The sequence below is a fragment of the Solea solea genome, chromosome 16 (genome assembly GCF_958295425.1).
Source record: "Solea solea chromosome 16, fSolSol10.1, whole genome shotgun sequence".
NCBI lineage: Eukaryota > Metazoa > Chordata > Actinopteri > Pleuronectiformes > Soleidae > Solea > Solea solea.
In genome coordinates this window covers 20,222,603-20,237,806 of record NC_081149.1, presented here as the reverse complement: position 1 = coordinate 20,237,806, position 15,204 = coordinate 20,222,603, and the positions used below count along the sequence as shown (strand labels likewise).

Below are 15,204 nucleotides of genomic sequence, written 5' to 3'. Positions count from 1 at the left end.
AACGGTTAAGTACAGTTTGGTTTGGTAGAGTACAGTATGGTTTGGAACGGTAAAGCGCTGCGGCTCCCGTTTCCGTCTGAGAACAGTACCTTTTACGTGGCAGGCGGGGTGTGCGCTGTGCCCAGTGGCCACGTCAACAAGATACGCAGTGTGACGTTGTACTGGCGCGCCGACAACGAACCACAACATCGAACGCGACGCAGCAGACAACAGCACAACGGAAAAACAATATAGGACATCCACCAACTCGGTTTGTGGCCGTTTGTCTCAACAAGACGTCAGTATTTGTGTGAGAAGAGACTGCAGACGTTGAAGAAACACCGGTCACAATGGACGCTTTTCTGTCGCCCAATCAGTCTAGCTCCACCCGTACCATTACTCTGGCACCCCAAAGGAAGGGTACCGAAAAATGGAATGGTTGCGGCCTTTTTATTTTGGTACTATTCCTAATGGAACCTCGGTGGAAACACGGCTTTAGTACCATGAATATCTGTAACAAATTTCATGGCCATCCATACACACTGATTATCCTTCGAAGTTTGGGTAGTTGCGGCCAATCCCAGGTGACAATGGGTGAAAGTCTGGAGCAAATTTGAGTTCCTTCTAGTTTATTCACTCGTCATGTTCGACATGTTACGTCTACACAGAGCATCTTCAGCTCTCCAGAGACTTGGCATCAGCTCCTCGCGTTCACTGCTTCATACCGAGCGATGTCGTGCGGTTTATTTAGTCTGACGTAGACAGAAAAGCCATACTGAGGTTTGATGTCCTGTTGGTGAACTCCAGCGCGCACTCTCAGTGTGGTTTGTTCACATTTACCAACGAGACTCTTGGCTGCAAAATGTCCAACTCAGCATGGAGCTGCATCGCTGTGTCTGCTGAATAATCGAGTCAAGCAGTCTCCTGTCTAAATGGAATCAGACGAGGAATGGCTTTGAAGCGCGATAAATGCTTTTATCATCACATTTAAACCATCGTGTTGATGTGATTACGGTCTTAAAGCATTTTGAACTACTTTGTTTATTGTCTTTATAAAATTAGGTTTGATCTCATATTAATGTGTCTCCCTAGCTTCACCGCCTCATCCCTAATCCCCTTAAAACTAAAAATGAATGACTTCCCGTAGCCCAACTGTCAATCTCACACGGACGTCCCACTTCTAAACAGCAGACCTTCTCCAAATTCGGCGTCGAGGTGGGATCCCTGTTGGCTGACCGAGCCGTTCCCCACCCCCCATGGACTTCAAACAAAAACGGGGAGGCGTTGAGAGCGCCGAGGCTTGTTGACTGTGACAAACACACAGAAGCATGCTTGCACAAATTGGAATACACTGAGGTCAGCCACCGTGACAGTGTGGGAGTGTCTCTGAGGGACCAGAGGCTGTGACCACAAACACAGGACGGTTCGGAGTTAAAGTGACCTTTAGAGTGACCTTTGCAGCAACACTGTATGTACCCTTACCAGCAAATCACCACTGGAACAATAAAATGACTCGGCACGTTCAGAGCTGATGAACAACCTGATAATAGACCCCGACCCAACCATTAGCATGAAGAGATAAAGATATAATATGTAAGAATGATGAGAATAATGTAGTATATTTGGTGAATGTTTGGTTAAATAAAAGTGCAGTGTAATTAAAATAGCCAGAGCATTTCCAACTCTCTTTGAAGGGGTTCTCCACATGAAAACGAGTTTGAATTTTTTATCGGTTTGGTGTTTTGGGCACATGGAAGGAGCCCTGAAATGCTATTTTTTGAAAACAGAGAAAATCTCAAAGCGCCATTCCTGCCCTCTCATGTAGGCAACCAGGACACTAGTTTAGGAAAACGATGATGTTATAATCCCACGTCTCTCCTGCTCTTTTTTACAGCCTTTATTTTCTTTCCTCAGTTGTCCTGACTGTCTTCATTCTGTCTCTGTCTCTGTGATTGTATACATTGTAATGTATACTTCAAATAAAGCTTTATTTAAACAAAACTTTGGACACAGTGCACATGCTGTATGCGCATGCGCTATGTCTTCTTCTCCGGTTGTGGCGTAGCAGTGTTACAGCGCCCCACACAGGCCTGGCATATGTAGTACAGTGCTTACACACAAGTGTCTACGCACAAGTTTTTTTTGTCTTAAATATTGTTTCTCCAAAATTCGGGTCTTAGGTGCGCTGAAGCATGGACTGGGTTTGGTAAAGATCGGCCAAGTCTTAATGAGTTTCCTCTCCCCTTTACTGAGGAAAGCAGGTTTGTGTGTGTGAAACCAGGCATTCAAACATATGGTGCGTCCATGCGGAGCAGGAGCAGCTTTAGTGTTACTTCAATTACTCTAGGAGGGGATCGGGCTTCCACAAAATGTGGAATGGACCGCCTCTTCACTGTCGGATTTATAAAGTCTTTTTTACACTCACCTGCATTTTAGACAATGTGAGTCTGTAGTTGTTGTTGTTGTGCACTTTGTAGGTGAGATGTCATTGTCATTGTCAATGTCTTAGATGTTTTTAAGTCTGTTTATTTATCCACTGTACACTTGAGTCAACACCACAGTTTCAAATCTTCTCCATTGATAAATAAACAGCAACAGGGACAGCCATAGGACATTAGTAAGTAGTTATAACAGTAGAGGAAGGAAGCTACATGAGAGACAAACCACAAAAACAGAGTGACATTGAAGAGCAATGACCAAAAAGCATGTAATCATCCACACCACCTTATAAGGCAAGTCTTTCACAAGTATCTGTGTTTCTCTACGGCTGGATTCCCTGATGTACAGTGGCGAGGAAACAGGAAGTCTTTGAACAGGAGGTTACACAAGCATCCGTGTAGCGCCACGTACTCCCTACACCTTCCACTGCTTTTATTTTCCTGTTTTTATGTACGACAAAAGGACAGGGACATGCTGTACACAGACGACCACACGTCCACTCCGTTATGATGCATACACTGTTTAATCTCCTCTTCCTTTTGCTTTTTCGTTACTCAAGATCACGTGAGTTTGCCTCCTCCAGATTGTCGTCTTCCTCTAGAAAACAGCAACTGCCTGACGGTGGCGTTGAGACTGAGGAATGTGACTTCTTTTTGGAGTGGAACATCTGAAAAAGCCAAGAATGCACATCAAAAGCACACCACCTTCCCATCCACTTCCACGACCATGGTCAAGGCCCTAAGAGACAGGCACGTCAGCACCTTCACAGGCATCGTGATTCAGTGGCTTAATGTCACACTGCTCCTCAGCCTCATCAGACAGGAAGCTGTACCTAGCAGTCGGCTGAAAACACAGGAAGTCAATATGAGCATGCCTGGAAATTAAGCATTCTGTTCTTGCCGAAGAAATGTGACAGATGTGTGAATCACACAGCACAATATGTTCATGATGTACATGTAAATGTTTCACAGTCATGTTACACCACAGCCTTACACATGCTTGCTCACACCACACACTGTGTATATTACACTCACACCTGCTTCAGGAAACTCACAGTGTACAGTTGTGTGAGGCTGGACAGATGTGCAGATCAACAGAGCAATAAATTACATAAAACTGAGAAAGTATGTGTGTGCACTTGTATTTGTTTCTGGCATAAACACTGACCTTGACATGACCAGTAGTCTTTGTGGAGACCAAAAACCTGGTCCTATTGAGGGCATTTCTGAGAAACTGGTTAAGTTTAGGGCTTACATTTGAATTGTGGGAGTCACTGCTAGGAAGAGTAGCTAGGAAAAGTTGTGTGCTTGTCTTTGTTTGTGTGTATAAATCTGAGATGTGTGTACACACATGGACAGCAATTACTTTTAACAAAAGACGAGGAATAGACAGATCTAGTTTTTTAAGTCACATTTATTTAAACTAGACAGTCACAGATAGTCCACTACAATGTTGAGTTATTCAACACTGCAGTGGATGCTGTGCAGTTTCTGCTCTGCGAAAGTTACAAAGTTGCAAGATTACAATCCTCTAGTACAGTGTTTGTCAAACGTTTTATACCAAGAAACACCTGAGAAAATACCTGAGCTCTCTCAGTAACACCTTTATTGCTAACCTTAAAATACAGGGGTGTAAATAGGTCGAGCTAAGTCAGCTACAGACTTTTCACTCCTCACGTATACTTCACACACTGGTACAGTGAAATTACATGATTACATTACATGGCATTACTGTCATGTCATCCTTCTGCTGCTTATTTACATTACTATAAACCAGTCACTATCCTCCTGGGTCACACATTGCAGTGATGGTGCGACTACAAGATAACTTAAGCACAAGACTGCATTAAGGTTGCACAGGATAAATGGCATTGGTAGCATCTTGCTGTTTCCACGAGACTTATGGCCAATGGCAAGCTTATACACACATTTATTTGTCATCTATAACTACTATAAAGTGCGCTTCACGTGACGTAACCGGAGGCCAAGTGTTGTCTCCTCATGTCAAATGTCTCTGCAGACCTGCAGGTCTTTATTGCCACTTGGATCACATGGATCAGACAATGTCAAAGTCAGTCTCAACAACAGTGTAAGAGGCTGTGGATTTTCTGTTTTGTATGTGTGAGGATGTGATCACATGCTTTGAGAAATAGTTGTTTTGTTCTCTGCAACCACAGGCTCAACCCACTACTGCCCTCCTTTGGTCTGATCAACACCTTGATCTCAGATCAGATTAAAACAAGCAAGCTTATTCCTCCTCTTCTTCTTTAAAATAGAAATAGTTCTAGCAATTTGAACACAAAATGAACACAGAAGAAAAGTGATTCATCTTTTTCTGTTGGCTGAAAAACTACTATAGTAGTCCTGCTTGAAATGCTCTTCCCTCACATATTGCACTGTGCTGCTCTCATTGGTGCTGTGGGAGGTGGCAGTACCCCGAGGCCTGTACGGTGCCACCATGAGGCCAGGAGGTGAAAGGTCCAGAGGTGTAGGCCAGAGGTTGGTCCCTGCCTGTGACCTCGCTGAGGCCCGGCTGGAAGTCTCTGGTATGTGCCTCTGTCATGGTGTCTGGACACTGTTGTTGGTCCTGCTCTGCGCTGTTGGACCTGTCTGCGTTTGTGTTGGCAACACTGCTCGATACGAGGTCCTGTGTGGATCTGGAGATGGAGTGGTTTGGTAGACACACATAAGCTCCTCTGTTAGAGGAGAAATTCACAGGAGACGTGAACGGATCTGATCGAGTTCTGTCTTCTTCTTCCTCTTTATACTCGACGTCCACTGGCTTATGGTTTGACTCTGACGATCCCTGTCAGAAAAACACAGTTCCTCTTAGTATGAATATTAATGACTGAAACTCAGTTAATAATAATTCTTTGACATAATTAGCTTGGTAATGGTCATTTGCTAATTTGTAGACCAGTGCTTCCCATGGCCTTTTTTCTTGAAAAACATGTTATTTGCTCTGGGAATGAAAGATTTAAATGATAAAGTCTGGAAATATGTCTGATAAAATACACTGTGCTTCACTTTGTTATATACATTTATACCAGGGCTTCTCAGCTACAGCCAAAATGGTAAAGATTATGATTAATTTATGGACATTGATTGGTAATAGAGAAAAAAATACTTTTATTCAGTGTCATCAGCCTTTGAATTTTTGCCAAATTTTCAGGGAAGCTTTGTTGTAGACTTTGTTGTATACTACACATTTTGCAGTTCTTGCTCTGTTCCCTACTATTATTTGGCCTATTAGAGTGTTGGCTTCCTAAAACTGCATCAAACCAAGAACTAGTCCAGGTCATAACTCTCTTTTTTGACCCATTGTTATGTCATTATTTTGTGTTTTGTTTTTTTCTTTTAACTTTTCATGTAATAGGAACAATCTCATATAAGATCTCAGATAAATTCACAGCTTTTTTGTTAGTATTATTATTTTTTATATTTTTTTTTTTACACAGGACAAATGACCCGGTCAGTGTCTGGGAGTGGCTGACCTGACAGAAGATGTATGGTCCACTGAAACTCACGGAGGACGAGCCAGAGGTGTTAACCTCCTCCGCACGGGCTGGTGAGTTATCATCGTTCCAGAAGCCCTCGTCTGGCTCCATGCACTTTTTGTTTTTGTTTGTGTTTGGCAGCAGCGAAGCATCCGAGGAGCTGCAGGCAGAAGAAAAAGTAGACAGTGATGCTGTAAGTTGACATGTTCTGGTGCGTGTAAGTGTTACCTATGATTTTTGACTGCCTATATGCTGTGAAATCATGTTACCATGTAAATACAGAGTCAAAGTGAAGCACTTTACAGATGGACGTGACCTCACTCTGCAGCGTTCGCATGGTGGTGGCCTGCGTCACAGAAAGTAAGCAATGACTATTGTGCAAACATTAATATAACGTAGTGACTGACTGTCAAACTGGATTATCACATCTCACCTGGATTTCAGACAGAATTTTGCTTTTACCCGGAGAAGGTACTGAGTCTACCCACACGATTATCCTCCTATTTGCAAGACAAATGTAATATTTACACACTATCACGTAAATGAATGCACTCTACTCCAGTTATTTATAGTAAAAAAAATAAATAAAATAAAACTAAAAAAAATAAAAAAAGAATACATAATTCAACATGTAATATAAACATAAGGAGACAGATATAGCTATTAAATCTAAAATGTATACAGCATTGTATACTGCACTCGGATATTAAGAGATTTTAACCTTACTTATGCTGCAATGATAAATACCCTTTTGCAATAGATCCATAGTAGAACACAAACACTTAAAGGCTGGCAGAGAATACTGTTTAAACTGGTTCCTTCTTGTATATTTACATGTGCGGTTCATCCAAAAATAGATAAAGTCTGGGAACCAGGTATGAAATATTTAGCACCTGACATTTCTGCCATCAAGCTTCATAACTTATTTTTATAATATCATGTGAAAAACCATTATGTAGCATTATGCTGTGTATATAAAATGTCACTGGAAGCAGCAGCACAATTATAGCATGGATGGTAAAATACCTTCGACATGCTGGAATGGTGAAGTAGAGTGAGAAGAATACTGCGGTCACAACCACACTGATGAGAACATATATGATTGTGGTGAAGGACCATGTGGCTGTCAGAGGAAAGGAAAACACAGTAAATGATGATATTCAGGCTTGTGTTGTTTACCTCTGCGTGAACTCATTCTCACTTTCCCCAGAAAAAATACGATGTTATTCCCTGTATTCCCATGTATCGCAGGGACTGTGCACACATGGTACCTGCATTTGACACCCAGTCCTTAGGATGAGTCCATTCAGATGGGAGTCCCTCATACCTGGAGCCATGTCCAGGCACGACCAGTGACCTGACCTTGACTTTATAGTGCTGGGAGGGGATCAGAGATGCTTCCTGGAGGGTCAGTGATGTTGAACCTTCTGACATGTTCAGAAGGGAACATCCCTGATAATGCAATACAGATATATCTGTTGAATTACTTTTGAAGTTCTTAATCAGTTTCACACTAATAATAATCATCAGATCATGTTAGTTTCTTACCTGATCCTGTGACCTGTAGTAACAGACTTGATAGAAGAGTTTCACTTTTGTAGCTGTGCTCGATTCAGTCCATTCCACGATCCAGCTGCTTTGTTTCTTCTTCACATTTACCTGCTGTGGTGGTTCAGGACGAACTGTGCGGCAAAACAAGTCAGAATAATAAATCACGAGTAGACCCTTTAAAGACTTTGGTCTTTTAGGCTTCATTTAGAATATTTAATTATTTTTCTATTTTAAATCAGATTAAATTACGTCGTCTAATTTTTGGGTATTTTTATTCTGTGGCATTCTGTCATTTATTAAGTATTCATGATTCCACTTCCTGTTTTATTTTGTACTCACCTTCCGCTCTCGTTAATTCTGATGAAGTGACGTATATGACGTCACTTCCTGTTATTGATTACGCTGATTAGATTCACTTGTGCCTACAGTTACCCTCCTTCTCCTTCCTTCGTTCTTCAGCGTTTTCTCAGTGTAAGTTCCTCTGTGTATGACATTGCTGGGTTTTTTTTACTCAACTTCTTTGTTTGTTTTTGTATCTTGTATCTTTATTCGCCCTTCTGTGAAGCGAACCTATTTCGAACACAGTAAAATTAGAGACGCTGACCCAGTTAACAATATAAATTGTGAGAAGAAGAAAATGTGTGCATGTCATTGATAATTTTTTTTTACTGCCATTTATTTACAAAAAAAGTAGTACAGTCTTACTGCAGAAGGTTAGCAATGATGGTTGAGGTTAAAGAACAGCACAAGTAGATTTGAATACCTGGCAAACACATGGTAGTCTACTGTTCCTATTAATGTATCAACTTAAAGGAAGTTGGTCTCTTTGACAACTCTGTGGTTAAATTAGTCATTAAAAGAAGAAGTGACAACACCTATAATTTGTATTTTCAATGTCATTCTAAGCAGTAACGACATGAATGTTGTATGTTTGATAGAAATAAAATGGCACTTGTATGTATTTGAGTTATTTAATCATGTTTAAATGTACAGTGTGTAACATTTAGCCAACTGTATTAGTCAATTGCCTTGCTCTTCCTTTCTAATAATGTTGAAGATCCTGTGATGCCTTAAAACTCAAATGTGTTAAAACTCAAAAGATAATTAGTTTGTCCATTTTAGGCTATTGTAAAAACATGGAGATCCCAAATGGCTGCATCAGTTCCTGATGATAAAAATATAAAAGCCTCATTCTGGGTGAAACAATTCACACAATCAGTTGATTGTACAACAAAGTAAACTATTTTATCTTCTATTTCTGCCAAATAAGAAAAACATTTCATCAAATTTTTTACACATGTGACCCCACAGGATCCATCCATCCTCAACCACTTGTTAGTGCCATAAGAGTAGCCGGAGTGATTCCCAGCTTATGTTGAGCATCAGCCCTATGTGTTCTAGTTATATTGATACACTTAATCAAAATTAATTCACTTATTAATTCAATGAAATGGCTCTTGTATTGCTTTTTTGAAAGGAGAAGTTTTGGTGAATACCTAGTGAAAAATATCTTTAATATATTATGTGGTTATGCTCACAAAGAGATGCAGTAGTAGTGTTCATACACTAGGTGGAGACAATCTATAGCATATAGGCTCTTAAGTTTTTCGTCCTGCATGGCATGTCATGATATTATGTTATCGCTGCTCTCTTCATATATAGAGCATATCCTCCCCCACTCTCCCTCTCCCCGTGTCCACTCACTGTGTTGGTGGGCCTTAAAGGTCTTGGCTGTGTGGGTAGGATGGAGCTCCAGCAGCAGGCGTGCAGGATCTGCTACAGTCAGTGAACAGCTGAACCTCAGTGTTCTGTTATGGTGAGGTACGACTGTTGGGCTCACGCAGCATCTCTCAGATCTGAAGGCAGGGATGTAAGGTGACTGAATGAATGGAAGCTGAATCTGTGGCACATTCAACCTAAACCAGGTGGTTTATTGTCAATGGCACGCTTGACTTACGGTGCAGTCTGGTTGTGTTGACAGGCCAGCTGGTAGGTAATGAAGGAAGCCAGCTCTCTGCTCACCTCCCAGCTGCATGTTACCTCCTTCTCGCTGTCCAGAACACAGTGCAACCTGGGAAACTGCCCAGTATCTGGCCACAGAGAGAGGGAAAAAGAATAAAAAGAGCAGCAAAACTACAATGTTTTCCTTGACAGAAACATTTAATATGAGATAATGAGCCTGTATGTTCCACTGTATATTATATAGAGGCTAAATGGTGTCACTAATATGCACACAATCTGGAAATGATTCAGAGTAATTGCATGTATTCATGCTGTTAATGCTCATTATTCTTCCTTCCACTCACTTTCTTCACATCTCCAGCTCACGACAGGACTCCAATGGCTCCACTGGCCCACGCTGGCCCGGGCCCTGACCCTCGCTTCGTACGTGTGACCTGGAAGCAACAGATGCCTCTGCAGTTTCACACTGGTGTTTGTGACGTCCACAGTCTGCAGAGTTAACAATGATGCACGTGAGTCCTGGATTACAACACATTTCACTCAAGGTCAAAGGAATATTTGAAATAGCTTCCAGCATGTGTTGTGATACACGGAGCAGCATACTTATTTTACATCACACAATGTCTGGGATACAAGTACAGAACTGTCAAATATTTACCTAATGTTACCTTGCTAAACTATAATACTCAAGATGCTTAACAATTCTGGACCTGATGTTTATATACAGTACTATTTCAATTAGTAACACACTGCTTTAAGCAAATGACAGTATCAAACTTTTCTGCACACCAGAAAAACTTTGTATTTCTTGATGTTTTCTCTGGGAACACCAACTACTTTGCTGACGTTTTCTTTGCTACGTGTTTATCTATTGTGACCCCTATAGTTGACACTAGCTCTAATACATTTTAAATGCATCAAAGAGTCTACACCATTATGTTAATTTGCTGGCGACCTGTCCAAGGTGTACCCCACCTTTCGCCCTATGTCAGCTGGGATTGGCACCAGTGGCCCTGCGACCCTCATGTGGAAGATAAAGTGGTAGATGATGAATGAATATGTAAACTAATTTTAAAAAAAAAAACCCAAAAAAAAACATTTAGTTTTGAGTTGAAGCAATGACTGATTAGGCAGGTGTGTGCATTTGTATTATGATGTCGTAATTTATGATTAATGTACTCATTTTTAATTAGGTTATTAACATTTTTATTGTCTCAATGTACTCAGATTTTTTTTTTTTCTGCATTGTCCCTGTTAAATTACATAGATTAACAAGAGTATGATGTGAATGCGAATACCTCCATTCAAAACGTTAAGTTCTCTAACAACATAGCTCTTATTACTCAATATTTCTCTGCTTTTTTCACATACAGCATGCACACATTTTCCTCTGCTTTATTGTTAGCATTTTAAACCTTTGAGAGGACAGACTAGTTTTAAAAGGAAGATCTCAGTGAAAGTCTCTGTATTTGTCATTAACATGTTTAATTCTGAAGATGACAAATATATATTTTGATATTGACGCTCTTCACGATATGTTTTTTTATAATGATAAAACACCTTATCTTAAAATGTTAAAGGGAGTTAAAATAAAGTTTATGTATCTAACTTCTTATAATTTATTTTCCTCCTAAAAATATTATGCCAAACAGGTTTACATTGTGTTAAAATGTGCGGTAACAGGATATATGTATTTATTTAATGCTCACAGTCCAGTGGTCTTGTTTCTGTGGTTGGTAACTGAGCTGGTAGGTGAGTTTTTTGTTCAGGGAGGAAGAGGAGGGATAGGGACAGGACCAGGTGAGCCATCGGCCTCCATCACCTGAATCATGAGTGGACAGGTCCACCGGTGGGTGCGCTCTCACTGTACAACACAAACAAAAGACATGCATAAGTGAAGTGCAGCTATTTGAATAGCCAACGAGCTTAAAACATTTTTTAATTCATACTTGGCATCATTATTTATTTCCTTGATCGCATGAAAGGTGGCGTCTGTGATTGACAGTTGTCGTGTTAACTCACAGTGCTGAGAGAGAGACACAGGCTTGTGTGGAACAGATGAGCAGACAGTCGGCATATTGATCTTCTGGAAGAAGACGGTGTGCTTGACGCCGATGGAGAATGTATGCGTTTTATGTCTGCACTGCACCATTCCCTGATCACTGTCTTTGCTTGGTAAACTGTACGGCACGCACAGCATCCTGCAAAGGACATGGACAAAGCGGTTGTTGTTGTTATTACAAATCTGTTCTGAAATCTGTTCACTTTCAACTTCTCTCTGGCTTTTACCTGTTGTGTTCAGTCTTGAACCAGAGCTGAAGTGGTGCGTCTCCTTCTTGTCTCCAGTTGCAGTGGACATAGGACTGATAGTTGTTATAACACTGTAAGGATTCCAGCAATGTAGATGCTAGGTATAGAGAGGGAGAATTTAGTTTTCATGTAGCTGGACTGTAACCAGTAGTGAATGAAAGATTCAGCTTGTAGTGATATAACAATTTAAAAATGACCCATGAAAAGTCCTAAAGTGCTTGTTGGTTGTTATGAGTTCCCAGTTTTGCATACTGTATATAAAGTATGAAATGAAATATGCATTTAAGAATACTCACTGCACTACAGTCTACACTTTTTTGTTCACAGTGCTGTTATTTTTATGCCACATCCACATGTAGCTGATGGTTAAACATGAGACTGAGAGTTTTGAAAGGATATTATTAAAGCCTTTAACTAACTGTTGTTTGAAGTGTTGCTTTCATCGATGCTACAGAGCTGAGGACCAGAGAAGAGAGCAGGAAGAGGGAGTGTTGTCCAAAGCACGACCCAGAATAGAGACATCATTCCTGTGGACAGACGGTTCAATGTGTCTGTTGGTCTCAGAAAAAGTGTGTGTATTCATAACAACCTTTTACCAACAATAAGCAAGTGAAAGAGAGAGAGGGAAAGATGTGCGACATTTACTAGAAATAATGAAGAAATTAGTCATGACAGCGGCACTAGCTACTTCTGCTTTCTGTGCTGTGGTATGTCACCACACGTCCGCCTGCGTCTTATCTTTCTCTCTCATGTTAGACCTGATTAAAAAGAACACATGCTGTCATTGAGGTTCACATGCATTAACTTAAAAATAACATGAAAAGGTTCTGGTGACATGGAGCTGGTTTGTGATTCCTGAACGACCCCAAAATCTATTTAAGATTAGTGCTTATGCCTTTTACAATGGTCACATTTTCAAATACATTTTTTTTGTATAAATTGCTGTCAGGGTTATGATAAGACAAATCGATCCTCTCACCAAAACCTTGTACAGGCGAGGTGTTGATCCCCATTGCCAAAGGCAATCACGACCATGAATGTTTTCCTTCAAAATGTAAAGCAAATTTTACTTTCATTACATTATAAATGTATACATTTGTTGTGAAATTTCACACATTCTTTTTCTAAAAATGTTTTTGCTGCAACCAGAAGCCAAAGACCAATGTATGTTAGAGGAGTAAATCTGTCACACACACACACATTTTGAAATAACAACTTAACAGATTAAGAATGTCAAACTTTTCAGATATGTTTAGTTCCTTATTTGGTTTACTGCAATACATTCTCAATTCTATAGCTCCCCTCTTAAAAACACTATCTGAAAATAACTTAACATTCAGTGTTACAAAGATAAAAAAGAATATAGATTTCTGTAAAAAAAAAAAAATGAATTTGATTTTAATGTGTCTTTTTCTGACAAACCATGTTTGAGTGAGCATTTGCACACTTCTCAGTTGAAAAGTATAGAATAAGAATTAAAGGAATAAAGTAAACTACATGAAAAGACAAAAAGAGGGTTGATTCTTTCAGTGCAACAGCCCAAGGAGGAGTCACTCAGGCTTCACACACACTCTTGATGTTTATGTTATAGAAAAACCCCATCTGAATGTGAGGATCCAAAAAAACACAACGTAACCCCAGTTTATGTTCTGTGGTGCGTCAGGTTGCACAGGAAAGCATGGAGGTAGATTTAACACGCATGAAATCAAAGACAGACAGATTTAACCCGAATATAAGCACAGACATGAAAAAAACTGGATACTTTAAGAACTGTTTTATTTATCATTATTTCAGCCTTGACAGACTTGCACTTTGTGTGATTATGGAAATTTACTGTAACATCGTGCGTCAAAGGAGTAATGAGTAAGACTTCATTCACTCACCACATTTTGTCATTAGTTCCCAGAAAGACCAAACACTGGGTCCTTGATTTCATACAGTTTGATGATTATAATCTTATTTTATAATGCTAAAATAAAGTCTTTCATTTTGTGTATATATACAATAAACACAAAACTCTAAGCTGTGGATTGAAAAGTTATACTTTTAAGAATATAAATGTGAGAAATATGATGGTCACCCCCAGTAACACTTAAATACTGTATTTGCTTGAAGTGTATGTGTGTATTCTCCCACACAAAAAGTCTCCACTAACCTACCTACCTTAAATGCTGAACACTGCGTGTCCTTTGTCCACCCGTCCGTCTGCCACCATGGCTTCCTTCTTGTCTGACAGCTCCTCATGTCGAGAAGGTTAAGGGAGTTTTCTCTCTCTCTCTCACAAGCTCAGTTTCCCCTTTCTGTTCTCAGTGACATTTGATCATTTTTGCTTTATCTTACAGTCAGCTGTTTTTCATCCACATGCTCCACAATGCTGTAAGTGGGAGCAATATTTTCCTCATCAGACATTGTACAAAATGCTGGAATAATTTGGCTAAAACGTGGCCCTGAAAAACAAAAGCTAAATTAAAACTTGAATTTCTCAAAATGTAGAGTCTCCTTTTGAAGTCTTGAAGTGTCTCTAGTATAGAAAGTGAAAACTGAAACAACAAACGCACATTAAAGCTCCAACAGCTGAGTTCTAATTGTCACTTTGCTTGAGCATATAAGTATAAAGTATTACTTTATACTTTCAAATGTGTAGTTACATTTCATTTTGTGGATAAGGACTTTTATCTTTCTTAATTTGCTTTAACTTCACCATTTAACAGCCATTTTTTAGCAAAACAAAAAAAATATATCAAACCAATTTGTGTTTTTGGTCTCAGAACATATGTATTATCATTTCATGGTAATACAGTCTACAATAAACCACTTAGTTTGAAAATCACAGTGGTTAGATATTAAATATTAATTTTTGTATATGCATTAAATCTACATTATTTTAATATCACATCATAGACTACATCACTTTGAGGCACTAAGGTATTTAACATTTTTCTTCTACTGTATGTGACTCACAGAAGTCACTTGGTCTCTGTGGGCGTAACGGACATTTCCTCAAAGTGCATCAATTCACTGTCTGAATCTTATGAGGGGCAGGTCCATTACTTTTTTTTGTCAGAATTCAGGATTAGATTGGATTAGATCAGATTTGGTCGTATAAGATTAGATTAGATTAGACTGCCATTTGTGGAGAAGTTGTACTTATTAAATATTTGCGCCTTGAGTATCTTATATACAACTTTAACCTTAGTCATGTTTCAGACTGAAATATTATAGTTATTTTCCCTCTGCATTTATGTGAGATTTTTTTATGAATTGAGATTTTACACAATACAAACAGAATATATAAGCAGCTTTTGAAATATGACATTGTTCCAGATTAAACTACTAACAGTCTATAAAAGGAAAAAAAAAAAACCTCGCTCTTGAGCAGCTGCAATATTAGAGTAATTTCAGACACAATATTATAACACTGTAAAGAACAAAAAGCTAAATCTGTTTGAGAAGAACAGCACAAGTTC

General features: G+C 39.4%; 1 protein-coding gene across 1 annotated transcript; it reads right to left on the bottom strand.

Annotated features, from left to right (window-relative positions):
• Positions 1–3,813: 3,813 nt before the first annotated feature.
• Positions 3,814–14,027, bottom strand: csf2rb (colony stimulating factor 2 receptor subunit beta). Its single transcript, XM_058654519.1, has 15 exons — positions 13,901–14,027; positions 12,157–12,264; positions 11,717–11,834; positions 11,450–11,628; positions 11,137–11,291; positions 9,772–9,916; positions 9,423–9,555; positions 9,170–9,321; positions 7,463–7,596; positions 7,186–7,366; positions 6,941–7,037; positions 6,348–6,414; positions 6,184–6,260; positions 5,912–6,074; positions 3,814–5,223 (listed from the first exon to the last, which is right to left on the bottom strand). Exons 2-15 carry the CDS (start codon positions 12,260–12,262, stop codon positions 4,825–4,827), a joined length of 2,106 nt encoding a protein of 701 aa, XP_058510502.1. The 5' UTR covers positions 12,263–12,264; positions 13,901–14,027; the 3' UTR covers positions 3,814–4,824.
• Between the last annotated feature and the right edge of the window lie 1,177 nt (positions 14,028–15,204).

Coding starts and splice junctions, on each gene's coding strand:
- csf2rb (XM_058654519.1), bottom strand. CDS start 12,262: ATGATGTCTCTATTCTGGGTCGTGCTTTGGACAACACTCCCTCTTCCT. Junction 9,556..9,771: donor GAGCTGGAGATGTGAAGAAA/GTGAGTGGAAGG, acceptor CTCTGTGGCCAG/ATACTGGGCAGTTTCCCAGG. Junction 6,261..6,347: donor AAATTCTGTCTGAAATCCAG/GTGAGATGTGAT, acceptor TCTGTGACGCAG/GCCACCACCATGCGAACGCT.